Here is a 25,530-nt window from a genome sequence, read left to right as displayed (position 1 = left end):
TGTGCCAGCGCCACTCTTATTCATATTCATGTTTGTTTTCTCCCTCCCTCATTCTCTCTCTCTCTCACACACACACACACACACACACACATACACACGTGGTCCTAGACATCTCATCCTTCTCCAGGGTTCTGAATCAGTTTAATCTCGGTACCCTCCCCCCCCCAACCCTGTCCCCGCCCCAGAGCTCCTTGGAACTCCCTGCAGACCTCCCCCACCCCCAGCCCCTGGAAGGATAATTCAGGTTCATTACTAACCCCTCCCCCAGCCCCTTCTATGGGACCCCAGCCCCATTGCTCCCCAGGTTGATGCCAGACACCCCCAGCCCTGTGCAGAGGCCCCCCAGGTTATAGTCCAGCAACCAGACTCCCAGGAGCAGGGTCGATCCCCGATCCTCCCACGTGGCTCAGCTACACGCCAACCCCAGCTCTTCACAGGCACTCCCAGGACCCTTGTCTCTGGTGCGTCTTGCAGCCGCTCACCCAAACCCCAGCCCCTCGATAGTACTCACGGCTCAGCCGGTCGCGCTGCCGGGTACTGCTGGCTCCTGCAGAGGATGGAGTGGCCGCATGCCTGCCCCATCGCTCCTCATCGTCTGCCTCCCCAGCCAGACTAAGGTGGCACCTCGCCCTGTCCACCCTGCCCGGGGTGCCAGGCAGGGTGCCTGGCCCGGTAGGCACGGGGACCAAGAGCCGTAGCCTGTCCCCAACTCAGCCTGGACTTGATACCCCGACCTAGTGCTGCTGCTGCCCCAGTTGCTCCCACCTCTCCTGCTGCCACTGCCTCTGCCGCTAGGCTGGCTCTGGGAGGAGGTTGGAGCAGGTCTGATAATGCAGAAGGGGGAGGGAGGAGGGAGGAGGAAGAGAGAGGCCCAGACAGAGGAGGCAGAGAGGGAGGGAGGGGTAGAGAGAGACTCTGGCTGGGAGAGGAAAAGAAAGATTCACACACAGAGGAACAGACAGAGACAGAGAGAAACAGACAGGAAGGAAATGCGTGAAGGAGAGAAGAGCAGGATCAGAGCCTCAAAGAGATCAAGACGGAAATATAAAGAGATCAGAGAGGCATAGGGAAAACACATACAGATGAACAAAGATAGAAAAGAAAAGAAAAAAAAAGTCAAGATGGGAGACAGTGAGCGAGAGAGAAGCAGAGAGAGGAGCTTAGAGAGGTTAGAGGGTGAAGGATTTGCACTATGCATGGACTAGAATGGGAGCTAGGGGTGAGGGACAGAGGAGTGGGACCCAGACCCTGCACTACCCCATTCTGGAGGCCCTCAGGGTCAGGGGACACTTCTGAGCCCTCCTCAAGTATGGAAGGGCCCCGCTCCAGGCAAAACCAGCTCCTCTGGACTCCCTTACTGAGTCTGCATCATAGTCCTGGGGCGTGTCCCCAGCATGGAGCTGGGTACACAGGGGGGTTCGGGGACTTTTGCTAAGGGCGTTTGGACTCAGAGCCTTGTCACAGAGTCCACTTTTGGTGGCTCTGCTTAGTCGGAACACTGTGGGACCTGATGCTGAAGCATGCACTTTTTTTTTTTTTTAGACTTTAAGTAATCTCTACAGCCAATATGGGGCTTGAGCTCACCTCCACTAACTTCTTCATTCATTCACAAGCACTATCTAATGAAGTTCGCCAATGTTAGACAGGACTCAGACTGTTCCTTGCCTTGGTGAAGCACCAAGTCAAGGTGTGTGTGTTGGGGGGGGGGGTTATGTTGGGGGTGGTGTGACAGAAGCACAGTGTCTGTCATGCCCAAAGAGGACCCTAGACTCAGTCTAGGATTTGTGAACATCTCTGTAAGAGAGGATACCAGGTGGGTCTTTAAAGGACCCCAGGAGAAGGGGGTGTACTCACCAGTAACCTCACTTCTCTGACCAGAGGGGGCAATACTCCTGGCTCCACACACCAGGATCCAGGCTGCAAAGCCCATGAGACTGAGTGAAAACCCAGCCCCTGTTAATGGGCGCGGGGGGGGGGGGGGGGGAAGGCACACAACAGTGGTGGGATGGACAGGAATGACCCGGCTTGTGCATGAGGCCTGTCCAGGCTGACAGAAGGTGGCCTTCTCATGGCTGAGCAAGTGTCAGGAAAGAAAATGGGAGGGAGCTTTTGCTTTCCACTGTGGTCCCGGAAGGTAAAATTTCAGACCTCTGAAAGCTCTGGCCGAACTGTTTTCTCAGCCTGACCTGTACCTGGGACCTCCCTGCCCCATGCCTTCCAGCTGGGAAGGTATTTTTCAGCCCAAAAAGCCCAGGCCCTGGCCCATGTCCAGACTCGGCCTCTCACAGTTCCCCTTCACGCCCCGAGGAGCCCGGCAGTCAGAAGCTGAGTCAGAGGGGTTCAAAGCAGGGCACAGGGGAAGCAGGTGCACAGAGGCCTCACCTACCACCCGGCCTCCTCTCTGCCCTCCCACTCTGGAAACCGCAATGGAGGCCTCATCTTCAGAAATTTCCTGGGAATATACTCAAGCAAATCAGGGAGGAGGGAAGGTCTCCCCCCATCCCACTGCCACACCAGACTCCGCAGCTGCCCCAGAAGTAAGGAGCCTGCAGAAACGAAGCGCAAGAGCCAGAACTCCTGGGCCCTGAGGTACTCCCGGGTTAGAGGTAGGCAGAGCCAGAACTCCTGGGTCCTGGGGTACTCCCGGGTTAGAGGTAGGCAGGTGGAAGTTCAGATCCCTGCTCTGCCACGTGCCCTGGGCAACTTATTTAACCTCTCTGAACTTCTATTTAGTTTTCTCATCTGAAAGGAGAGGTCACAATTTCCAAGCTCGAAGAACTGTGAGGCTTTGGAAATGTCTGCCAAGTTCCCAGGGGGAGAACCTTCTTCCTTCCCTCCCGTCGCCCTAAGAGGTTGAGTTGCTGGGGCTGTGAGAGTAACGTCCTCAAATGCTGGGGCAGGGGCTGCGTGCCGGAATGGGGGGAGGCCTCTGAAAGGGGAGAGGGCCCGAGGTTTCCGGCCTGCTCTCAGCTTCTCTGGCTGCCTGCGGCCTGGGAGGCGGCCCCACAGGAACCCTAGGCCCGGAGCGCTCACGGCGAAGCCCCGCCCCGCCGCAGGCCCCGGCCGCTCTCCCGGGTGCTGATCCGGGCGTGCCGCGCTCACAGGCTCGGGCCGTCGTTGTGCCGCCAGTCGGCAGACCCCGGGTAAGGCTAGTTGGCGGAACCGGCGGGAGGTGAGAGGAAGCCGGGAGGGGGTGGCTGTCCCAAGCGACGGGAGGGTGCAGCCTCTGGGATCCAGCCTCCGCCCCGCGCCCACTGCCTCGCGAGGACTCCAGGCTCCAGCTAACTCCTCATTGCCAAAGAACGCGGCTTCTTCCCAGCGCCCTCTCCCGCCTCCTTCCTGCTCGGCTGTTTCCCTCCCACCTTCCAGACGGCCCCTCCTCTGTCTCTCTCGCTGCCTCATCCTGTCTTTGCCCCCTCAACATGGGTTCTCCTCACAGGAGCACCAGGCCCCCTCTCTCCTCTTTGTCCACCCTGGACTCAGGGAGTTTGGAGCCTTCCCCCAGTGCACCATGTCTGAGTGCTCCCGTGCAGGCCAGCCCTCTCCCCAGGGCTCCAAACCTCCAGTACAGATTGCCTCTTGGACATCTGTGGGAACATCCCAGAGACCCCTCACACTCAAATATTCAACAGCCAACGTATCTTTTGTCCCTAACAAAGGCATCAGCAAACTTCTACTCTGGAAGCCTCAAAGTCATTTTGCCCCTTTCTTCTGCACTTCCTGTGTAAATCTGTCACCCTCCTCTCCCTCTGTAATCCTCTCTTCTGTCCACTGCTTCCATCCCTCCAGGCCCAGCTTACTTCCTCCTCCTCTGGTCTTTCTCCAGCCCCTCCAGAGCCCTCAACCCCACTATTCCACGCTACCCTGCCCCTGGTACTATCTAGCTCGTCATAGAACTCTTCCTTGAAAGCCTTGCATAGCTCCTCAGTGCCTTCAGGATAAAAGCCAAGCTCGTCAGCCTGGTATTTGAAGTCTCTCGTGTTCGCTGACTGACCTCTCCGTTCTCCACATGGATGAGGGTCTAGTCCCTAAGCGCGCATCAGTCCTTTTTTCCTCCTTGACTTGGTACCCTCTGGTTCCCAGGCTCACTTCTGCCTCTTCTTGCTTTTCTCTGCCCATCCCAAATCCTGGCCTATCCTTCTTGGATCAGTTCACACACTCCCTGCCCTCACCCACAGGGGACAGGGTAGACAGGAGGAATCACTGGGTTCTGGGCTGAGCAGCTGGATGACACTTCTCTCAAGGACAGGCCAAAGTCCTCTTCACCTCAGCCCCAATCCGTAGCCTTGGGGCAGCCTCACCAGGTCCGAGTGAGAAATGTTGTGGAAAGTAAGGAGCAAACACCGATGAGTGTGGAAGTGAGACAGTGCTTGAGAGCTCGACACAGGACCACACCAGAGCAAGGTCTCAGAACAGGCTGTAGGTGGATGGTGAGGGGGCCCTGATTGCCCCACTCTGTGGGAACCACTGCACCACCCACCCACCCAAGGGCAGACTGAGGCCATGGAGCATCCCTTGGCCTTCCCGGGGGGAAGGCTGGTAATTGGCAGAACATGGATTTCACGGAGGCTCAGCCTGAAAACTCCTGGGTGACTCCCTCTGGCTGGGAGCCAGGATGGGCCCGCATCTGAGTCTTGGCAACTGAAGCCCAGGGGTGAGCGGGGGGAGTGGGGAACTCGGCTCCATCTCACAGTGCTTCTCTGCCTCCCACTCAGCCAGGAGGATGCCACCTGTGGCTTCAAGGACAATGGCTGAAGAAGCACCAAGTCCTCGCCAGAGGCCTGGCATACTTCCCTGTGTTCCCACACGAAGCTCAGACCCCATCACGCCACAGGTGACAAGGCCCTTGTTGATAAAGGAATAAAAAGCCATGCCAGGCTCCAGAACAGCTCTAAGCTGGTATGGCTTCTTCAACACCTCGGTAAGGTGGCTCTGGGGCCCCAGAACTGAGGGTTGAGGCACTGTGTGGGCCTGCTTCAGGTCCAGGATCAGTCCGAGCTGTCCCATGAAAGAAGGGGTGACTTCACACGGGGGTAGTAAGCTTCTCTCTCCTGCTGGGCAGGGGAATGAAGTGGTGGAGCAGATGGCCAATTCAGGAAGGGGAGAGGCAGCCAAAATACAGCCCCTCAGCCCAGAACCCAGTAATGCTTCCTGTCTCCACTGCCCTGTGGATTTGGTGGGGGTGCTGAGCTGGCCCACTGAGGATGGAGATTTGGGATGGACAAAAAGGAAGAGAGGGAAGTCAGCCTGAGATGGGGCTAGACCAGATGCTTAGAAGGGCCTTCTGCCTAAGGTCAAGGTCATCTCCAGGAATATGGATCAGACAGCACAAGATGCCAGAGCCGGTGGAATCCAGCCCCTTATGGTGCAGCGGGGAAAACAGGCAAGAGGGCAGAAACATGCCCAGCTCACACAGTGAACAGAGGGCAGGCCAAGACCTAGGACCAGGGACTTGTGGCCACTGCCCCACTCCACTACTTCCTCCTCCTCACCTCTTCCGCTGGGGTACACAGCTAGGAAAGAAGGCTGTGGATATAGCTCCTGACCACGGGGAGGTATCCCCAGGAATGTGGCATTTCAGCAGGATAGGTCTGAACAGACGTGGCTTCCGTTGCTTCATACTCTGGGGAAGGTTTCGCCCTTCCTGGGGTTCTGGTCCCAGCTTCCTCACCTCCACCACCCTCCAGTGAGGCAATTCTCCTTCCAGGAGGCCCTGAGCTACCCACTCAGCCCCAATCTACCTCTTCCCCCGTAACTCCCCGCACCTGAGCGGGGGCGGGAGGGGGTGTGACTCAGTGGGATAAAGGCAGCTGCTATATTTGAATGATTACATAAGCTGGGAGGGAGGCAAGGTCGGTAGACAAGCTGAGGCTGGCGCCCAGGAAGCAGGGTCTCCACCCTCCATCACACAGTGCCCGCCTGGGCTTGGACAGGACTCCACGAGGACCTGGGAGGTGTGAGCTTGCACTGCTGGACTGTGAGGGATGTCCTCCCTACGGCTAACCACAGTAGAAAGGCTCTGTTCCCTCTCCACCTTCTTAGAAAAATAACCCTGTGGCTTCTAGAAACCTTATGGCCAACTTAGACTAAGCCCCAGATCCTCTCCTTGAACTCTCTCCAGAAGGAAAGACAGAACGGAAAACATGGTTTGTCACTGACTCAGAAAAAGAGTGCTTGCTGGGAGGGGGGGCACCGGGCCTGAGGCTTTGCTCACCTGCACCTTATGGGAGGGACCTGTGTTCCTTCTCAGCCACGCCACTTACTAGTCACCTGACACTGTCAAGTCCGTGCCTTGGTTTCTTCACCTATAAAATGAGAATATCTTCCTCATGGGGTGGGTTTGTTGTAAGGATCAAATGAAAAAAGACAAGCAAAGCCTTAGCCCTGGTGGTGGGGGGGGGGCTTCACTGTGGCTTATCAGTATTACCATCTGCATCACTGTCATTGCCAACACTAAGGACTGGCTGGAGGCCTCCCAGATTGGAATGACCACTGACCCGGGTGGAAGGTGGGAACCCAGAGGAGAGAACTGATTCTGAGAGTCAGGAGCCAGACTTGCTGTGTTCCCCTAAGCAAGCCCCTGCCCTCTCTGGTCCTCAATTAGTAAATGAGCCCTCAATGAAAGACCCCCGAGGCCCTCAGCTCTGGAGCTCATGTTTGCGAGAGAATCCACCCTCCCCCCCAACTGGGGATTCGTGACTTGCGGCGCTGAAAGCTGCAGTGCTTCAGGGTGGGGGTATCCTGGGCTGGTATGAGCTAGGGGTGGGCGCCAGCAGAAGGCCCATCTCCTCAGAGCTGCTTGGCAGCTCCTAGAAGGCCATGGGGGGCCCCTAGGAGGAGGAAGGCTGTGCCCACCCAAGCTGTGTTACCATGACGCTGGTCTCCATGGTGCCAGGCACACAGGCGGAGGGGCTGACGTGACAGGATCTGGAGGCTCAGGCCCTTGGGTCCCCTAGGCCTGTCCCTCTGTCCCCATAAGCCCCCATGAGGTCCCCAAAGGCCGCCAGGAGGGAGGGCAGGGAGGAAACACAGTTTCTACCTCAGGGGGTCGAAAGAGTGCTAAGAGGACTCAGAATGACCGAGGCGCAGGGGGAGAGAGACAGGAGCAGAGAAGTGGCAGAGAGGGAAGGACTGAGGAGCTACAGAAACAGACGGAGGGAAAAGCGGGTGGTGGGGAAGACGGGTGGGGGGGGAGGGGGAGGATGCTATCGTCAGGGAGTGGGCTGTGTCTCCCAGGCTGACAAGCGGTGGGAGGGCTGTCCAGCCCATCTCTTTGGTCTCAGTGTCTTGAGGTGGTTGGTGGTGGGAGGACAGAGTGGAGGAGGAGGAGCAAGGTGGGGGCAATTTTCCTAGAGAGCTTTGTTGTGGGGGCGTTCAGACACGTGCCGTGTATGCGTGTGTGCGTGTGTGTGTTGGAAGTGCAGGCTGAGGTGTGCAGGCACGTGTGTACAGGGCATGAGTGCATGTGTGGCATGTGTGCGCCCGTGCCACTGTGTCTCCAGGGTGATAAATACAGCAGGAGGAGCTGGAACCAGGGAGAAGAAAGTGCGGAAATTTCCACAAGCTGAGAGTGGCGTGGGACAGGGGACATGCCAGGACTGGACCAGCTGTGGCTGACTGGGACCCTGCCCTGGTAGCTCCTCCCTGGGCCAGGTCCTAGCTGGGGTCAAGTGACTGGACACAGGCACACATACACTTAAGTGCGCACAGTGCGGAAGAGCAATCCAGAAGAGCTTCCTGAAGGAAGTGTCATATTGGAGGAGAGGTTGAGAGGTTCATGCCAGCTGTACTTACGTGTATATGTGCGACAGACAGACATTCCCCAGCAATTAGGGCCTGATCACACGTTGGTCACAGAGCTAGCTAAAGAAACAGGAATGGTCTCTGGTGGGGGAAGACCCCAAGGAGCCCATTTGACTGGGATGTGGTTACATTTAAGAGGCAAGAAGGGCAAAACCCCAGCACCAGAGGCATGGGGGAGAGGCCCCCAGGGCACTAAGCCACACCCACAACGGGTTGCTCATTGCAGGGTCACAACACCTTGCCCCCGCATCATGCTGTTCCATCTTCTTAAGACACCTTTCCCTCTTAAATCCACCTGTAGAAATCTGCTCGTCTTTGTAGCCTCACCTCCTCTGTGGAGTTTTTCTTGATCAATACCCCTCCTGGAAGGGCTCCCCCCCACCGGCATTTACTTATGTGCTCCCCCTCAGTGTCCAGTAAAGCTCTGTACACAGTAGGTGTTCAAGAAGGGCTTGTTGAAGTAAAAGATACGAGGCCTGGAGAAGACTCTGGATGCCAGGTCTCCCTAGACATGTGCGGGAAGGGGATTACCAAGGGATAGTGCGAGTTACTTCACACATATTAGCTCATTTAATCCTCCCATTAGTAGGTACTATTAATACCTCCAAAGTAGACGTGAACAGTGAGGATCAGAGACCTCAGGAACTCAGCCAAGGTTCCAGAGCTTATACATGGGAGCGTGGGCATCTGCCCAACGGGTGTCCAACACCCATGTTCTTTCCCAGTGAGCTGTGCGCAGGGGGGAAGCCACCAGAGCACCGGGCCCGGTGAGAAAGGCTCCACTCCAGGCCTCCCTCCAATCCCTTGGATCTGGGGGAAGGAGGAGGCAGGGCCCATCTTCCCCTCCCCTGTCCTATGGATTTCTTGCAGAGCCTGGGGGTCTCCCAAGGCCCTCCAAGGCTGCAGAACACTTTGCAGGGTAGGCGGGTCGAGCAAGAAGGAGGTAGCAGAGAGAAAGAGTGAGACAGACAGACATCCCACCCCATCACCCAGCCCTTTCCCTCTTCCCCCCTCCCTCTCCATCCATAATGCTCTCCACCCAGACTGACTTGCCGCAGCCTTCTCTCCCAGGGCTCACTGTGGTCAGGCCCAGACTTGGGTCACCGGGTCCGTCTCTCCAAACACCTCACCCTGGCTTGCACCCCTTCCTACCACGTATACCGGCAAGGCTTCCAGTTTCCAGGGCCAGCTTGGGGGTACCTCCTCCTCCAGAAAGCCCCCTCTTCTCCAAGAGCTGCTTCCCACCCCTCAGTAGGTCTAGTTCTGGGATCTTGACACATCCCACCCCTCCCCCACAACCCTAACCTCAAATGTGAATATAAACTACTCAGGGTCCCAAGAAGCCCCATTTCTTGGAATCCCTGTGACCAAGACCAGCAGAGTCTCCTGCCCAAAACCACCCATCACGCTGTTGTCATTGCCATAATTCATTACAGTTGAGACCTGAGGCTCCTGTTGGGATGTTGTCCCTGATCCCAAGGGAAAGCACTTTAAGTTATCATTAACTCCTGACAGTTCAGATCCCCTTTCCCAGGGGACGTATGGGGCCACTTATAAGAGGAGAGAGAAGAATTTAAATCAGGAGGGATACAGAAGAGGGAGACTCCCTCCCCCTGAAAGAGTGACTATAGAAACGAACCTCAGGTTTGATTCAGGAAAGCTATGTGACCTTGCACAAGTCACTTCCCTTTCTCTGAGCCTCCTCCAGGAGGAGACAGTGCAGAGAGCTACTCTCTCCTTCTGGCTCCTAGATTCTGGGAGTCCACAGCACTTGGTGTTGCCTTCCAGAACATAACTAGTCTTGGAATCAAAGGCAGGGCCAGGTCCCACCCCCCACTCCAACAGAACACCACCTGGGCCAGGACAGCCACACTGGGGTCTCCAGAACCTTTTCCCCGATCAGTAATGTTGAGCTATCCATGGCTGCCCCCTGGTGGCCCAACTGAGTCACTGCAGCCAGTCCCTGAGCCTGGGCAGCAAGGCTGGCAGCCTAGCATTGGGGCATTTCCAGTCTTACCCACCAGACTCTCTCTACTAGCCGGTCAATCCAAGGTGAGATCCAGGGAAGAATTCCAGCCCCTGAGCAGTTGGACGACAATCTTGTCCTAGCTGCAGGCCGAATGGTCGGACTTTCAATCTGTCAGCCTGGCCCGGAGCAGCCCACATAAGGGAGGATAAGAGTGGGACTCAAGGGGCTTAGCTCCAGCCTGTGAAACTGGCCAGGAGACCTATTCCAGTCTGACATCCACTTCCCCTCCTCAAGAGCCTGGAACACAGAACCTGGAGGAGCTTTCAGCTCCCCAACACCCCATTCCTACACTGGCCTTCCCCAGAGTGGGAACATATGAATCAGAGGTCCGGTGACCCATCTCCACCCCCTCTGTCCAGCCCCCACTGGCTGAGGCTAAGGTTGGGAGGTCAGCCTGTCTGCCTGCTGCGCCCCTGGAGAGAGGGCGGTAATGAGGCTCTAAGCAGAGGCAGGAATGTGGTGTCTGGCACCTTCCCAGGGAGTCCCAAATAGGTCTCTGAACAGCTCGTTATCTCCCCAACTTGCCAGGGCCTTGTCCTCCTGGAGGAGACAACCAGGGAGTGCTCAGTGAGGGCAGCCTCCAGGGGTAAGGCAGGGCCCATCTCTGGAGGGCCATGCATAGGGACCAAGGGACACCTGAGGCTCTTCTTCCTAATTTAATAAAGCTCCTGTGACTCTGTGACCTTGTGTCTCAGAAGGGCTGGTGGGGGGCTGCCCTGAGTCACTCACAGGCTACACCCAGGCCCCGGCCCAGACTCTAGACTGCAGCCAGGAAAGGGGCTTGCTCCAGCTGGGGTCTGTCCTGGCCAGGGTCAGGATAGGCCTTCCCAGCCCGGCTGCACAGGCATGCAATGGGGATGGCATGGAGCTGGGCCGGGGCTCTGCCTGGGGCAGGAGGGAGGGGCTAAGCAGCTCAGGGCCCCAGGTCCCCCCAGCTTCAGGGCACTAGGCACTCACCTTTGGGCCTCCTGAACTCCTGGCCCCTCCTACACCAGAGCACCTGAAACCCCCAGCCAATCACAGGCCTCGGCAATATAGGATAAAATATACAGATATATTTATATTATCAAAAGGCCCCCAAAGTGGGGAAGGGGCACCAGGAAGCCTGGGCCCTACCAGTCAGGCTAGACTGGAGGGAGCTCCTAAAGTCCCCCAGGCCTGGCTCTAGGCTACAGAGAAACATACCCAAGAGCTCTCTCCCCATCCCAGCTGAGTGTTCCTTTAGAGCATCTGCCGCCATTTGCTGCTCTGGAGTCTGGGACAAGAGGGTGGGCACCCTTCCAGCGGGGCCCCAGAGCCTTGGGCCTCTGCAAGGATGGTGGTCCTCCAGATCTCCTGACTGATGCCCATCCCATCTTTCCAACCCCTCAAACTCAGGGTGGGTGACCCTGGTTAGGGAGCAGGCCAAGCCAGGGGCGCTGAGCACCTGGACAGAGCCCATGAGAGGTTCCTCCTCAGGCAGACCCTGCTGCCCTCCGCTTCCTGGCCAGGGAACCCCACGCTGCAGTCAGGATGCGGGGTGTGGGGGTGAGGCTTCCTTGTGCACTCCCCGCTGGCTCACACCGGGCACGCAGGGCACGAGGGTGTCTGTACAGGAAGGCTTCGTGGCAGCAGAGTCCCAGAGGCAGGGGCTGGCTCTTGCGTGCTCAGACGTTGCGGAGGAGCTGTGGGAAGCCACAGAAGGCCAGATTCCATAAGCACGCCGGGAGGGCTCACAGGGCCGGTGGCCCCGCTTAAGCTTTTGCAGCTACTTGGGAATGCCAGCCTGGGAGTACTCAGGTCAGCTGGGTCCCCCAAGGCCATGCAAAGAGGGGTCCTGTGAACTACGCCAACTGAAAGAGCCTGTCAGGATGCGGAGGAGGACGGGGGGTGTGTGGCAATCAGGACAAGTAGAGAGGGGACTCAGGCGGAAGGCACACCCCAGCCAGGCCCCAGCCCTCTGCCCACAGGGACAGAAAGCCACTCACGGAGAGGGGGTCCGCAGCGAAGGCGGCCACGCTCCGGCGCATCTCGTTCTCGCTGCCACGCAGGGGGATCAAGGACACGCTGCCCAACCGGACCTCAGGCGCTGCCCGGGACACACGGGAGGGCTCCGAGGGCCACACCAGGCCGTCGTGCTGGGGAGGAGGTGAGAGGAGGGCACTCGGCTCCCGATCCACCCACCCTTCCCAGAAATGCCTCCAGTTCTGAGCTGAGGGGATACCCTCAGCTTTGATCCCAGTCAGTATGAGAAGCAGCAGTTAGAGGAGAATATGACTGTATCCCTGGCAAAACGCAGCCAGTGATGTTGCTCAATAACTCCCACCTCTGGGTACACAAACTGCTCCAAGAATACGGTACCCAGAAATCAGTTCTAAAGGAAACACATGTGTGCCTCCTTCTACTGGGAGCCAAGACTATGGAATCCACCTGTTTTCCCTTTAGGCTTGACTACCAGGAAGCTCAGGGCCCTGGTACAGTTCTGTCTCCCTTTTCCCCCAGACAACTCTGAGCTCTCGTTTAAAATCTATGGCTTGAGTCCAACCCCCTCCCCCCACCCCATCCAACCCCTTCCTGGTCTGTTCCCACCGGCCCAATGTGGCGACCACCTGACTCCCTCAGTCTGTCCTCCCCTGCAGGCCGAATCCAGAATGAGCCTTCTCAGACAAACCGGCAAACCACTTTCTCACTTCAAACTCTCCCTTCAAACTGCTGACGAGGTTGAATTCGGCTTCCTGGGAATGGCCTTCAAGGCTCTGAGATCTGGCTCCTGACTCCCTCCCTTTCCAGTGTCAGCTTCTGGCACTCCTGGCCTCTCTTTGCGCCCTACCATGCAAGCTGTAGTTCTCTGGCCATGCCTTTCCATCAGCTGTTCCTCTGCCTGGAAACCGCACCCCCCCAACCGCCTTTGCTAGGTGAAGGCTCTGTCACCCTCCAGCTCAGCTCCCATGATGCCCCCTCCCTGCTGTCTTCCCCACCTACCCGCCACCTTCCCTAGCTAGCAGGCTCCCTGGGCTTTTTTCTCTGTCTCCACACACTGACCACACCAGGCTATTTAACAGGTCACTTCGAGGTCTGTTCCTCTGTACCTGCAGAGTGGCCGAGGAAAGGGGCTACACCCTCGGTCTCTAACACGCCTGGCTTGGGGATGGACCAGAGGGGCCTCTAGGAAGGGCTTACTGAGTGAATGAACAAACCAATGAGTTCAAAGCAACTCAAAATCTACTTGAAGCAATTGGTGGCCTCTAAAGCAAAGGAACAAACAGACCCATTCCCCAGAAGGATGCCTCCCAGGATCCCCTCCACCTGGTACCTGCACGAAGAGGAAGGTGGCAAACCACTCCCGGAGTTCCATCTGCGTCTCACAGCAGAGGTACCTGCGGGGTAGGGCACAGATCTGGACACTGCCAAGCGCCTGTCTCCCCGGCCCACGGCCTCCAGGCAGGGCACAGAAGTGGACAGTGGGGGAACCCCACAAGAGGGGACACGTAAACATTTCTCCACAGCCTGGGGTCTGAGGCTAGGGCCCTCACTCACCACTGCTGCTTCTCATGCTTCTCAGTCTCATGCACCACTGTAAAGCCCCAGCTGCAGAGAAGGGCCAGATGGAGTCACGTGGCCGCCCACAGAGGCCTCCCAGCCCAGGTGCCCAGGACAGAACCCAGACGCCTGGGGCAGAGTCGGGGGCAGGCGTCAGGGCCTTCTTACAAGCATGGCACATTCTGGCCACTGCCTCTTCCTCTCTGCCTGCACCCACCCCCACCCCACCCCCAGGCCTGCCTTCGTCCCTGAGAGATAACCAGGCACAGCCCGCAGATGAGAGGAGAAAGTCAGGAAACTAGGTCAGGTGACCGCAATTCATAACAATAATAGCAGCCAGGCATCACTTTCCATCTCAAAAACATATACCACCCTCTGAAACAGGTGTACCATCATTCTCTGTGTTCTACAGATGTGCAAAGTGAGGCCCAGAAAGGTCCCAGAGGTAGTCAGTGAGGATTTCAATCCAGGCCAGTGGTATGCAAACAAGAGCAAGCATCAGAGTCCCCAGACTTGTCTTGTTACCATGGACTGGTGGCCCCACCCCCAGGACCCATGACTCAGCAGGTCTGGGCTGTTTGCATTTCCAGGTGATGTTGCTGCTGCTGGTCTGGGAGACCACACCCTCAAAACTACAGTACCAACCCCCGTCAAGTTCAAAGCCTCTGCTGTGCTGCACCCCTGACCATGGGTCCTGAGCTCTCACAAGCCCCAGCCCCAGCTCACCAGGTGGGTGGCCGCAGTTTCTTCTTCACTCCCAGGTAGACTTTGAGACTCCTGACAGGCCACTCCTTCTCAGGCCGGTGACTCTGGGGCGGGGGAAGGCAGAGGGAGGGCACTCAAGTCTGCTGGGGCAGGAACTGCTGTGACCTCCCCGCTCCCTTTCCCCAGCCCCCTTTGCATCCCAGCACAGGGAACCTCCTCCAGGAAGCTTTCCGGACAAAGCCCTCCCTGTTCACCATCCAGCCCAACTGAGCCCTCCAGGCCACTCTCCCTGCAGCAGCGTCAGACAGTCAACCCTCAGTCCCTGAGGTGGCTGTTCCAGCAGGACACAGAGCAGTGATCCCCAGAACTGCCTCGCAGCACCGTCGCTGAACCAGACTGTGGAGGGAGAAGCCTGCACGTCATCCTCCGGCACCAAACTGAATGAGCGTGTAGGACCTGAGAGCCTTGGCTGGCTTATTCCTCACCCCTCTCCACCCCACGGAGGCTCCAGGGTTGACCGTGTGAACAGAAGATTTGTGGGGTCAGTAGCTACTAGCTCTTTGGTTCCACCAGGGGAAGGCTAAGGACTCACGCTGAAGCAGGATAGCTGTTTGGTAGACCAAAGGAAGAACTTTCCAGTGGTCTAGGTCAGGAAGCAAGAGACCAATGTACTGGGGAGGGTCAGTGGCTCACGGACAAGTTCGCCTCTGGCCCCCCTCTGCATATGGGTCTGGGCTTGGAAGGAGCAGGCTGGCTCTGAGGCAGAGGTACGGGGACAGTGACCCCCAAGGAAGAGGCAGATTTGGGGTCAAGCTAATGAGCCTTCCTCTTGCTTTGGGGGCCACCTGCTTGAAGCCCTGCCCCACCAGGCACCCTAGGCACCAGCCAGGCACCAGGGTGGATGGTAGGGAGGGGGACTCACTTACAACCAAAACTGGGGGGTCAAAGGCTGAGCCACCTCCACCCTGCTCCCACCATTGCTCCTGGCCACCCCCAGGCATGGCTCCTCTGCAGGAACAAAAAGAGGGGACCAGAGGATGGCTGGGGACTGGCAGACGCTGTGAGGCTGCATAAAGGATGAGCAGAGACCTGGGTGCTGTCTCAGGGGATATAGCTTAGGAGGACTTACTAGGCCCTATTGCCCTGCTTTCACCCTGATCCTCCCTGAGAACCAAGGCCCTGATGGGGGAACCCTATGTCTCCTACACACGGCACCCGACCTGACAATGGCCATGTGCCCAAGACGGTCTTGAGCAAACTGGGCTGCAGGCAGGAGAACATGGGGCAGCAGGATGGGAAATCAGGCTGCAGACACTGGCCAAACACGGTGTGGGTAGACACAAGGAAGAAAACCTCCACGCAGGCAGGGAAAAAGAAGGAAGGCAGGGAAGAAGTCAGGCCCAGAGCAATGAAGCCATCAGACGGCAGGTTGTCAGAAGCCAGGTCACGGGGATGGAAAGACTTGAGACAGAGGTTGTGAAAGAAACGGGTCTGCGGGCAGGGAAAAGAGCAGGCTCCAGGCAGGACAGGGGAAAGGAGGTGTGGAAAACTAGGTTGCAATACGGAAGGCAGCAGGCTGAGAGAATGGAAAGCAGGCTGAGGGCCTGGAAGAAGTTGAGCTGGGGGTGCCAGGGAAAGAGAACCAGAAGCAAGGGGTAGAGGGAGTTGACAGGGGAAGGAACAGGCTCATGGGTGTGACACCACTGGAACAGGGGTGGTTCCAGTCAGGGTGTGGGGAGAACTGTGGGAATCGAGGAATTCAAACCAGGCTGTGGCTCCCTGAGGATTCGAAAAAACTGTCCTCAGACTCTACCTCCTCAGGATCTTGTCTGTGCGGTGTATGTATGGCACGTGTGACAGGAGTGTGGCTGAGACAGGGAGGGAGAGGGGGACATCATTCAATGTGGGGCTTGGTTTCCAATCAAACAGCTCATGTTTCCAGCATCGCTGAGGTATGAGGTCACTAGAAGAGAATACAGTTTGCCCCTTGATGCTCAAAGAGCTCTGCAGAAACCAAGATTTTTCTAGAATGTGACTCTTCCCCAAATGCCTCCAGGTCTTTAACAACAGAAGATGCCTGGGCCGAGGCTTGAGTGTTTGCATATCCTGAATTGCCGGGTGTTGTCCCAATTTCAAATATTCTGTCTGTTGTTCCATAAACCAGCAAATACCAGAATTACCAACACCTAGGTAGCCAAACCACACCCTCTTGGGATTCCTGTCAGGGCCCAGGGGCTGGCTGCCATTGGGCGAGCACCACTTGGGCAAATCAGCCCAGCTACTGAGGCCTAGATTCCTATACTTCAAGGACCAAAGCACTGAACTCTGATGCTAACAAATCTGGGTCTGAATCCCAGGCTACTATCTAGAGATTGCCTTAGGCAAGTCACTTGAAGCCTGTTTTCTCCCCTGTGAAATGGGGACAATATTCCTCCTTGCAGGACAACAGTGAGATTAGGTGCGGGGAGGGCTGGGCACCAAACCTCACTCCATAAACATTACCACTTTTTCCTTTTTCTAGTTCTCCTGCCTTTCCCCCTCCGCGCTAAGGGATCAGCAGCTGCTTTTCCAGGTGCCTCAGCCACCCTCCTTCCCCTCTGCCCACAATGATGGTCTTGTTCTGCTCCAAGGGGCTCATATAAAGAGGGGGTCAGGGAAATAATATACCGGAACCAAGGGAGACTGAGTGGAGGGGTGAACAGACCCAGAAGTAAGTAATCATAGAGGGAGGCAAAGGAGAGGAGAGGAAGCATTCCCCCCAAGGGTCTGTAGTAGCCCAGATTCATTAATAGAGGTGGAGCGTGCAGAGAGAGGGAGGTGACGGTCCCAGTCTGCCTGCTTTGCTCCCTCCATGGCAGCTAGGCCTGTCCGGTGTCCTCAGAAGAGGCGAGGGGCAGGAAGCGCTGGAGTCACTGCTAGGGCAGCGGTAGGAGCTCAGGCTAGAACCCTGGGCTTGGAAACACATTTCTGCTGCCCACCCCTGTGGAACAGCTATGCTCTGTGGCTCCTGAGGCATAGCTGGGACCCACAGGGTCATTACGGAAGGCAGGTTTTCAGCTGAACTTGAGTAAGGGGCTTCTCCCAGGTGGAACTATCCCCTACAGACAGGGAAGTCCCAAGGGATGGATACACTCCCCTCTCCCACAGAGTGTGCACGTAAGGGCTGGCCAGCAGCCAGGGAGGATGAGCAGGGGCTCCTACCAAGGGAGGATTATACCACAAGCCTGTGGAGTCCCACCCCAGCACTTAAGAATCAGGGCAGTAGCACAGACATTCTGACAGCCTTGAAACTCTCTCCAGGGTTGGAAAGAGGAGGACTCCAGGGATGGGAAAAGATGAGGGTCGGACCTCTAATTCAAACCTAGGGGCCCCCATTACTGGCCCCACAGATCCCACACAGAGTCCTCTGGAAAACTGTAAAGCATCACACTGATGGGCATTCTACCTTGGGGAAAGGACTCTGGGGCAGGGTTGGAGGTGAAGGGCAGGAGTCAGGGTGGGAGCCAATGCTGACTGGTAGGGGGTTGGGGAACCATGCCTGGAAATGGCCAAGAGCTCTGGCTAGGTCCCTAGGCTCCCCCCAGGCTCACTTGGCCCCCAGGCGGTGTAAGGAAGCTGGCAGCTGGCTCATAGCTACTCACGGTCTCAGGGGCCCCGCTCCACGGCCTCTGGCTCTGTTTGATAGAGGATCGGTGTTATGGAAGAAGGAGGTCCAGGCCCAGAGCCAGGACAGTGTGTGTAGTGGTGCATGGTGGGCTGTGGCAAGGACGTACAGAAGATGTTGGGGGCAGGGTGTCGAGGTCTGGGAGGATACCTGGCACATGGACAGAGTGGGCATGGAGGAGGGACAGCCTGTGAAGTGGCAAGGACTGCAGAGGCCACAAGTGGGGGCTGTCACCATAGGGCACATCCTTGTGGGTGCCGTGACAAGGCCCAGGCGCAGGTGAGATGGCAGGAGCCTGATGGGATGGCGTCCAGGTGCCACAGGGCACAGAAGACTGGACCCGAGAGTCTCTGGCTCTCCCCCGCCACTAGCCGTCCTAGGGTCCTGTGATGGGGATGCTCCCGCTGGCAGACACCAGCAGATGTTTGTGAACGGGTGTGTGAGCACACCTGGGTGCCAGTGCTTGCTGCACGGTCAGACCCACTGGGGCCACTTACCCGGATCTCCTTGTAGAGCCGGAGGCAGCTGCTGTTGAGGATGAAGTAGCGATCGTGGAAGCCCCCCGAGGGCAGGCCTAGGCCCAGGAGGCTCCGGTCCTCACGGAACTTCATCATGCCGTGCTTGGTGTCACCCACGTGGCTGGCTGGGGGAAGACTGGAGTGGCCATGGGCTGCCCTGACCCCCAACCATGGACATGGACACCCAGGGGAGGGTCCCAGGATGAAGGAACCCACTCCAGCCTACCCCAGCTGACAATGAGCCCACGGGCCACTCTCTGCCTGAGCGGCTCTGCCCAGCACCACCAGCTCCCATGCAGGCTCCAGATGAAGGGGAAGCCCCTGCCTGCCCAGCGCTATGGGCACTGGCCCCCCAGAGGCACCACCACCTACCCAGGTAGAGCAGCATGGCTTCCATGGACTGGTGCTTCTTCACCACCAGGTAGCTGTCTGTGCCCAGTCCATGCAAGATGGGCAGCACCTTCTCCGCAAAGTGCAGGGGGCGCTCTGTGGGGAGGGCACACCCGCTGTTACTGCGTAACAGGCCTCACAGCGCTGAGGCCTGGTGCACACATGTAGCACCTACATGGCCACAGGCTCCGTCCACGCCCAACACCTACCAGCACCGCCACACCCCAGAGCTTGAGGCTCCACACATCTGGCTGCCACCAAAGCCGACCCAACCCACACATCCAAATCCAAGCCAGTGATCTTTCCTGTGTGTCCCCATCAAGGAAAACACCACCCGCCAAACCGCTCAAGCCAGAAACAAAGCCTCCCCATCTTCCCTCCATATGTTGAATCTCTTTGCTTCTGTCCATCACTACTGACACAGTGGCCCACGTAACCATTTGTCCTTGGACTAATACCGTGGCCTTCCATGTGGTCCCTAGCATGAGTCTCCTTCCCCGCCCCCACCTCTCCTTACCCAACAACAAGGAACAACCTCTCCCTACCCAACAATAAGGAACAACCTCTCCAAACTCCCATCGCTAACCCTTCAGTGGCCTTGCATCATGGTCAGGCCCAGTGACTGCCTCTGTGTCTATCTCCCGCCCCACCCCGTGACACAAGCCCTTCACTGTCACCTCAAGCTCCTCGAAAGGGTAATGTCCATGGCTACCACAGGGCCTTTGCCCGTGCAATTCCCACTGCCAGGAGGCACTTTTCTCTCCCTTTAGCATGTAACTCCTACTCTTCTTCACCTCCTAGCACAGGGACGTAAAGCCAGAGAGCCTGTTGTGAGCTCCAGCGGTGCTGTGGCCCTTTCCTGCAAAGCGGTCCTCACAGCCTCAGTTGAATGGTTGTCGCGGTGATCATGGCATTGCTGTCCATTCCAGACTACACTAACCCCTGTGAGGCGAGGGACTGTGTCTGGCCCCCCAGCCTGGTGGGTGGCACTCAACAAATCACAGGAAAACAGATGAACAGATACACCCTCATCCACCACCCTTCGGGGCACCTGGGTGGCTCAGACCTTAAGTTTCTGCCTTTGGCTCAGGTCGTGATCCCAGGGTCCTGGGATTGAGCCCCGCATCGGGCTCCCAGCTCACCAGGAAGCCTGCTTCTCCCTCTCCCACTCCCCCTGCTTCTGTTCCCTCTCTTGCTGTCTCTTCGTCAAATAAATAAATGAAATGTTTAAAAACAAACCACCCTTCACCCTAAAATGCCCTTATCACTCCCTTCACCACCATGGCTCCCTCACACCGCCATCTCCAGCAGCCTCAGGAATACCACCACATCCGACCCTGCCCCATCCCTCTTGCACTCATCACCACCTCCTACTCCCTTCATCACCAATGCCATTATCAAATTCAGCATCCCCACCCTTGCAAGCAACATCACTCTGATACAAGAAAGCATGGTCATAGCTGACGCCACCTACCTCCTTCATGGTCCTTCCTATCAGCCACATCACAGCCATCCCCTCAATCCCTGCCAGCACACTATCACCTCCGTCACTGAGATGACAGTGTGACAGCAATACCCATCATCCAAAACCCCCTTGACCACCACTGTTGGACACTGTGGGGCAGGGGAAGACAGACTGGGGCCGCCGCCCAGATAGGTACAGGCCATGCCACACTCCATGCCAATCCTGGGGGCCACCCACCTGCCTCCTCCCTCTCATTGACCTCGAAGCAGGTCCAGTAGTCTCTCTCCCTGATGCCCACGTTCCTGCGGTCCAGGATCTCCAGGGTGAGCTCCTCAGCCGTCATGGATGCCGGGATCTGCGGTGGCCGAGGAGAGAGAGGTCAGCCCACCCTGCCCCTGCCCCTGCTTTGCCACAACTTTGTTGTGTGATCCAGGGGCTGAGCCCAGCCCTCTGGTCCTCTGGAGTCCTGGGATGCTGGGGGAGTGTCTCTGAGTGGGCCTGAGGAGCTGGGTGGGGACGAGGCAGTGAGATAGGCTCAGGCACCAGCCACACAGGTTCCAAACTAGGGTTCCCCCTTGGGATGGAGGCTCTGGTCCCCTGGTCTCCTGAGGCTATGCCTGGCCCAGCCTGACTCTTTGGAACCCTTGGTGGCTAGGTCCCAAGCCCCCACCTTGACATGCTGTTCTGTGTCTGCCTTCTTCTCCTCCAGGTACACTGTGCAGATGAAGTCACCCGCATGCTGTGAGGAGACAGGGCTCAGCTAGAGGTCTGGGCAGTGGGTGCGGGCAGCTGTCCCGAGCCCCCACCCCCAGGCCCTATCTTTCACCTGGGTCCCACTGGCAGTGCCAGCCACACGCATCTTCACGATGGCAGTGATCTCCTCCCGCTGCTTCCTCAGTTCCTCCTCATCTACCTGGGGGTGCGGGGAGACACACAGAGACAGATGACCACTGCCACCCGAGAGGCTCGTCCCCACCCTCCATTGCCCGCTAGCCGGAGACGCACACTGAACACCACCACATAGTGGCCTATGAGGTCTTCCACCACTCGGCCAGCCTTGTAGTCCTGCCCGTCAGTCTGGAAGAGCGTGGGCCCAAATACAATAGCCAAGTTGTGTGTGTTCATCTGGTTTGTGTCTGAGAAGCACTGGACGCTGGACAGGGGAAGACAGAAGGCTTGAGTGAGAAGTCCAGCCCGGAACTTCCCCACTTCCCCCTCCCAGTTCCAAGAGGTCCATGACCAGCTCCTGGAGTCAGGCCAGGGAAGGTCCTGGTCAGAGTGCACTGCTAGTTAGGGACATGGGTACGGTCTTCCTGGCCACGTCTTGGGTCCTGGGGAGGAACAGAGCTGGGAAGCTGGGATACCTGGCCAAGGTCCCCTGGGTCCTAGCTGAAACCTCCTCTATTCCTCCACCCTGCAGATCCTCCCCCCATCCCACCATCCTGTGCAGGAAGTTGGGAGACAAAGGGTCCAAGATCAGGGCACATCAAAAGTCAACATTCAGTTCCCAGACCTACCGGGTTCTGAGGAGAGAGCAGTCGGCCAGGTTGGGAGAAGAATCTTTTCCACCCCATCCCCCCGGAGCCATATAATAGTAACATTCCTCACCAGTACAGGTGGCTGATAAGGGCCTTCACTGTGGCACGGTTGACTGGAGGCAGGCGTGCCAAGAGCTCTCGGTACCTAGAGATCTTCTCCTCCTCATCCTCAATCTCTGGGTGGGGAGAGAGAGATCAGGTCAAGAAGTCCCCATCTCCCCGTCCCCCCCCACCCACCTAGCCATCTCCCCTGTCCCAACCCTCTGGCTGTTCTGCCTCTAATCCTTGGGGACAGCATTTCCTGGTTCTGTTTAGAGTAACAATGAAAGGAGAAGCAAAGGAAGGGAGGGGAACTGGAGCTTGTCCCCTGGGGCATGCCTCATCCACGTGTCCAACCCCGTGGATGGTGAGTGGAAGGGAGGGAATCCTGGGACAGCAGTGGCCAAGCCAGCAGCACCAGCCCGAGTCTTAGGCTGGACAAGGGCTGCGGGGCCCACCTGAAGTGTCCAGCCAGGCCAGGCGCTGGGTGCGAGTGAAGAGCCCATCGGGCAGGTCTCGCAGGAAACGCTTGAGTGCTGAGGATACATCATCCACGTGCTGCTCCCCCTCCTTGAGGCGCACAGACCTAGCGTCCTGCCGCAGGCTCTCCAGCAGCCGCTGGGTCTTTGACGTCTGCCCACACTTGCGGTAGATGCCCTCTGACGTCAGGCCTGGAGAGGGGTGGGACTGAGCCAGGGGCGGAGCCTCACAGCTGCTGTCAGAGGCATCCTGGGAAGGTGGGGCTTGGCCTAGAGGGGGCAGATGGGAGGGACTCTCCCTGGGTGGGGCGGGGCCTGTGCCAAGGGGGCAGGGCTCACCACACTGCGTGATGTAGTCCACACAGCGGTACACAATCACAGGGATATCCGAGTCTCCGAGCTGCTGCTCTGACAGCGTGTCCCCGGAGCTGGCCGCTGCTTTCTGGATGGCCCCCAGCCAGCCTGTGAAGTCCAGCCGTCGCTCCCCCTGGATATACAGCGTCCTGGGCGGGGAGAGAGAGTCGGTCACTTGGGGGCTTACCCCTGCCCGACCCCTCCCAAGTCTCTCAGACTGCCACAGGCTTCTGAAAGAGAGCTCTGCCCCAGGAGTCCAGGGCTCACCTCCTTCGTTCCACCAGCACCAGCACCTGGTTCTCGCTGTCCCCTTGGACGGCTGTGGAGGGACCGGTCAAGGTGAGGCCCTGTTCATGGTCCCCAACCAACTCCCTCCAGAGGCTCTCTGGGTACACACATCCCTGGGACCCACCCCCCAATACACGGAGTTGCTGAGATATACCCCAAGGGCAGGAGAGGACATAGGAGGGCAGGCTGGCTCCTTCTGGCCAGGCCAGGATAGAGTGCAGACTACCAGGAAGGGGCTGGGGGCCTGGGGGCCCAGGAGAGGGTGCCCTGGAATTTAGGGGCCCAGGGCTGGGTCCACGCACAAAGCTCCTGCAGTTTCCGAAGTTGTAGCGGCTCCTCACAGGGTCCCTCTGGGAAGACAGCTCGGAGCTCAGAGCCAGTGAGGGAGAACCAGCCCTCCTGGGCCCGCTGTAGACTCAGGCCAGCTTTGTAGGGTAGGCGCCCAAGCCGTTCAAAATCCCGGGCCAGCAGATCTTCAGCCAGGGGAGGTATGAATGCCTGGTAGGGAGGCCAGGAGAAAGGGGAGGTAGCCGAGGAGGCTGCATCAGCCCATGGCATGCATGTCTGGGACCCCCCAGCTCTCTGGCTTGTGGGCACGCACCCATTTCCCACCCAGCTGCCTCCTCTCTCTTCCCCAGGGCAGAACGCACCACTGTTCAGGACCTCGGGTATCAGACCCCACTTCGTACCCACTCCGATGTGTCCTCCCCGGACAACATTCCCAGACACCTTCAGGGATGCCCTCCTCTCCCCTGTTGCAGCTCTGATTACAGTATTGTCACTGTCTAGGCCCCATCTGTCTCTCCCACCAGCAAAGGAACCACTGAAGGGCCAGGACCAAGACTGGTTCAGCTGGGTCCCCAGGGCTCAGAGGGCTGACCATCAGAAGGGTCACAGAAGACTGATCAAGGAACAAGTAAGTAAGAGTCACAGGCCCTCATAGCACAGGGGGACCCCATGGGGCACCTGGCTCTGGTCCCCAGGGGTGAGCAGCCTCCTGCCTCCTTCCTCCAGAACAAGGAGCTCACTCCTTCTGGAGTCAGTACTGTCCATTCTAAGATGGCTCTGTTACTGATTATTAAACATGTACTGAGCACCTACAGAGTGCAAGGCCCACAAGACCTTCTTCCACAGGTCTCCTGACCTCTCTCCCCGCTAGGTGACTATAGATTGTCAGGCCCTTGGCCCAAGAAGCCTGCCTTATGTCTGCTCCCTGCATTCATGAGATAGGGGAGCTGGGGTACATGGAAACAGCCAGGAAGTCCTACCCTGGGCCATCAGACTCCCCATACATGCCCACTAACCCAGGCCCACCTTAGCAATGCACTTGACCCACTCACGAGCCAGCTCTGCACTCTCCAGCCCAAACAGGTACAGCCGCTCTCCCTCTGTGTACACCTCAAAGGTGTGCTCAAAGCTGTAGATACACAAGCCAGGATTCAGGCCCAGCCAAGACCCACCCGTGATGCCCTGCCTCCACCCCCTGCCCACTGACTTTTCCTTGGCCCCCGAAGAAGTGGTGGGAAAGCCCTAGACTGGGGCCTGAGGAGACCCAGCTCCCAGGTTGCTGCTGCACGACCCTGGGAAGGTTCTGGCCCTCTCTCGGCCCATTTCTATTTCCTCAATCGTGGGGGGAGGGGTGTTGGGCCTTATGGCAATAACTATGATTCTGTGATTCTGCCCCAGGGGTGCTCACCCGTGGGTGTCAGGAGGGGGTACTGCCAGGCACACAATCTCGCTGGCCCGAATCTCACCGTTGGGGGTCACTGCCCGCTCGTTCTCATAGTAGCTCAAGACCCCGTCGCTAAGGACACACCAGCGTCGGCTGAACTCTGGAGAGAAGGTGGGCAGGGAGCCATGAGGGAGCCTCCCTCCTTCCCCTGAAAACCACCTCTGTATCCTCCCTGGGCCCCCACTCCCACCTGACCCACGTTCTCTTCATTCTAACTCACAAGCTTCCCCCAGTTCCATCCTCCTCCCTGCAGCCTGCCACCTCAGCCCAGCTCACACCTCTCCCCTGGACTACTGCAGTAACTTCTTCACTGGTTCCTAGCCTCACTTCTCCTAAGATTCAAAAGCGAGGTAAAACCAGACTCTGTCCTTCCTCTGCTCAACACCTTTCCATGCCCTCCTCTCCTTATCCTATACCGCTAAGGCTGGCATTCAAAGCCCTGCTGGGTCTGCCCCCACTTACCTCTCCAGTCACCTCTCTGACTACTCCTGGGCACCCCACCTCCCCACTTTTGTTCACCTTGTTCCCTCCACCCACACCTTCCATCCCTCAAGTCCAGCCTGTATGCCGTAGGAAGCTTCCATGGCTACCCCGCGCTCTCACCCTCCCCTTCCAGTGGTACACGTTGCTCTACACTCTGTCTCCTCCTATAATGGCTCTGAGGAAACTGACAAGAGCCCAGAAAGGAAAAGAAATGGGAATCTGGACCAGGGAAGGCAGGAGAAAGAACACAATGTCAAAGCCATGCAAGCTCATAGAGTTCACAGCTTTGAGCTTCACATTGTCTCAGAGCTTCCTGGCACCCAGGGCAAAAAGGATGACTCAGGCAGTTACATAAATGACATTATCAGGCAAAGGGAGGTAGACTAGGGGCAGTGCCTGGGGGGCAGTGAGGTGGTGAACAGCACAGAGCGCCAACGAAATCTCTTTGGGTGCTAGTAAGCTTCACAGAGGGCGCTGAGGGATACAGAGAGCGATGATCTCAACAATCTTCTCAAAGCAGACAC

The 25,530-nt window shown here is 57.7% G+C and overlaps 2 protein-coding genes across 10 annotated transcripts in view; both read right to left on the bottom strand.

The window, feature by feature from the left end:
- PDE2A (phosphodiesterase 2A) overlaps positions 1-888 on the bottom strand; it is a 91,503-nt gene extending 90,615 nt beyond the window's left edge. Inside the window, exon 1 of the mRNA XM_032357993.1 lies at positions 512-888. Coding sequence (XP_032213884.1) covers positions 512-582 — 71 coding nt within the window. The 5' untranslated portion in view covers positions 583-888. The remainder of the gene's footprint in view (positions 1-511) is intronic.
- Positions 889-10,867: 9,979 nt separating this feature from the next.
- The window catches only part of ARAP1 (ArfGAP with RhoGAP domain, ankyrin repeat and PH domain 1), a 61,673-nt gene continuing 47,010 nt past the window's right edge, over positions 10,868-25,530 (bottom strand). For 4 of the 9 annotated variants that reach the window (XM_032356383.1, XM_032356382.1, XM_032356387.1 and 1 more), the window contains 19 exons: positions 24,488-24,623; positions 24,106-24,208; positions 23,094-23,289; positions 22,771-22,822; positions 22,489-22,652; positions 22,129-22,341; positions 21,702-21,807; positions 21,099-21,246; positions 20,920-21,006; positions 20,764-20,832; positions 20,331-20,448; positions 18,611-18,724; positions 18,218-18,363; positions 17,698-17,730; positions 14,078-14,160; positions 13,349-13,399; positions 13,125-13,188; positions 11,800-11,949; positions 10,868-11,496 (listed from right to left, as the gene is read on the bottom strand). In XM_032356383.1, the coding sequence (XP_032212274.1) occupies positions 11,479-11,496; positions 11,800-11,949; positions 13,125-13,188; positions 13,349-13,399; positions 14,078-14,160; positions 17,698-17,730; positions 18,218-18,363; positions 18,611-18,724; positions 20,331-20,448; positions 20,764-20,832; positions 20,920-21,006; positions 21,099-21,246; positions 21,702-21,807; positions 22,129-22,341; positions 22,489-22,652; positions 22,771-22,822; positions 23,094-23,289; positions 24,106-24,208; positions 24,488-24,623 (2,051 nt within the window). In that variant the 3' untranslated portion in view covers positions 10,868-11,478. Of the gene's footprint in view, positions 11,497-11,799; positions 11,950-13,124; positions 13,189-13,348; positions 13,400-14,077; positions 14,453-17,646; positions 17,731-18,217; positions 18,364-18,610; positions 18,725-20,330; positions 20,449-20,763; positions 20,833-20,919; positions 21,007-21,098; positions 21,247-21,701; positions 21,808-22,128; positions 22,342-22,488; positions 22,653-22,770; positions 22,823-23,093; positions 23,290-24,105; positions 24,209-24,487; positions 24,624-25,530 lie in introns of those variants that run through there. The other 5 variants (XM_032356384.1, XR_004288953.1, XR_004288954.1 and 2 more) reach the window with 5 other exon arrangements.

The sequence above is a fragment of the Mustela erminea genome, chromosome 9 (assembly GCF_009829155.1).
Source record: "Mustela erminea isolate mMusErm1 chromosome 9, mMusErm1.Pri, whole genome shotgun sequence".
NCBI classification, from domain to species: domain Eukaryota; kingdom Metazoa; phylum Chordata; class Mammalia; order Carnivora; family Mustelidae; genus Mustela; species Mustela erminea.
This window is presented reverse-complemented; position numbering and strand designations above follow the sequence as displayed.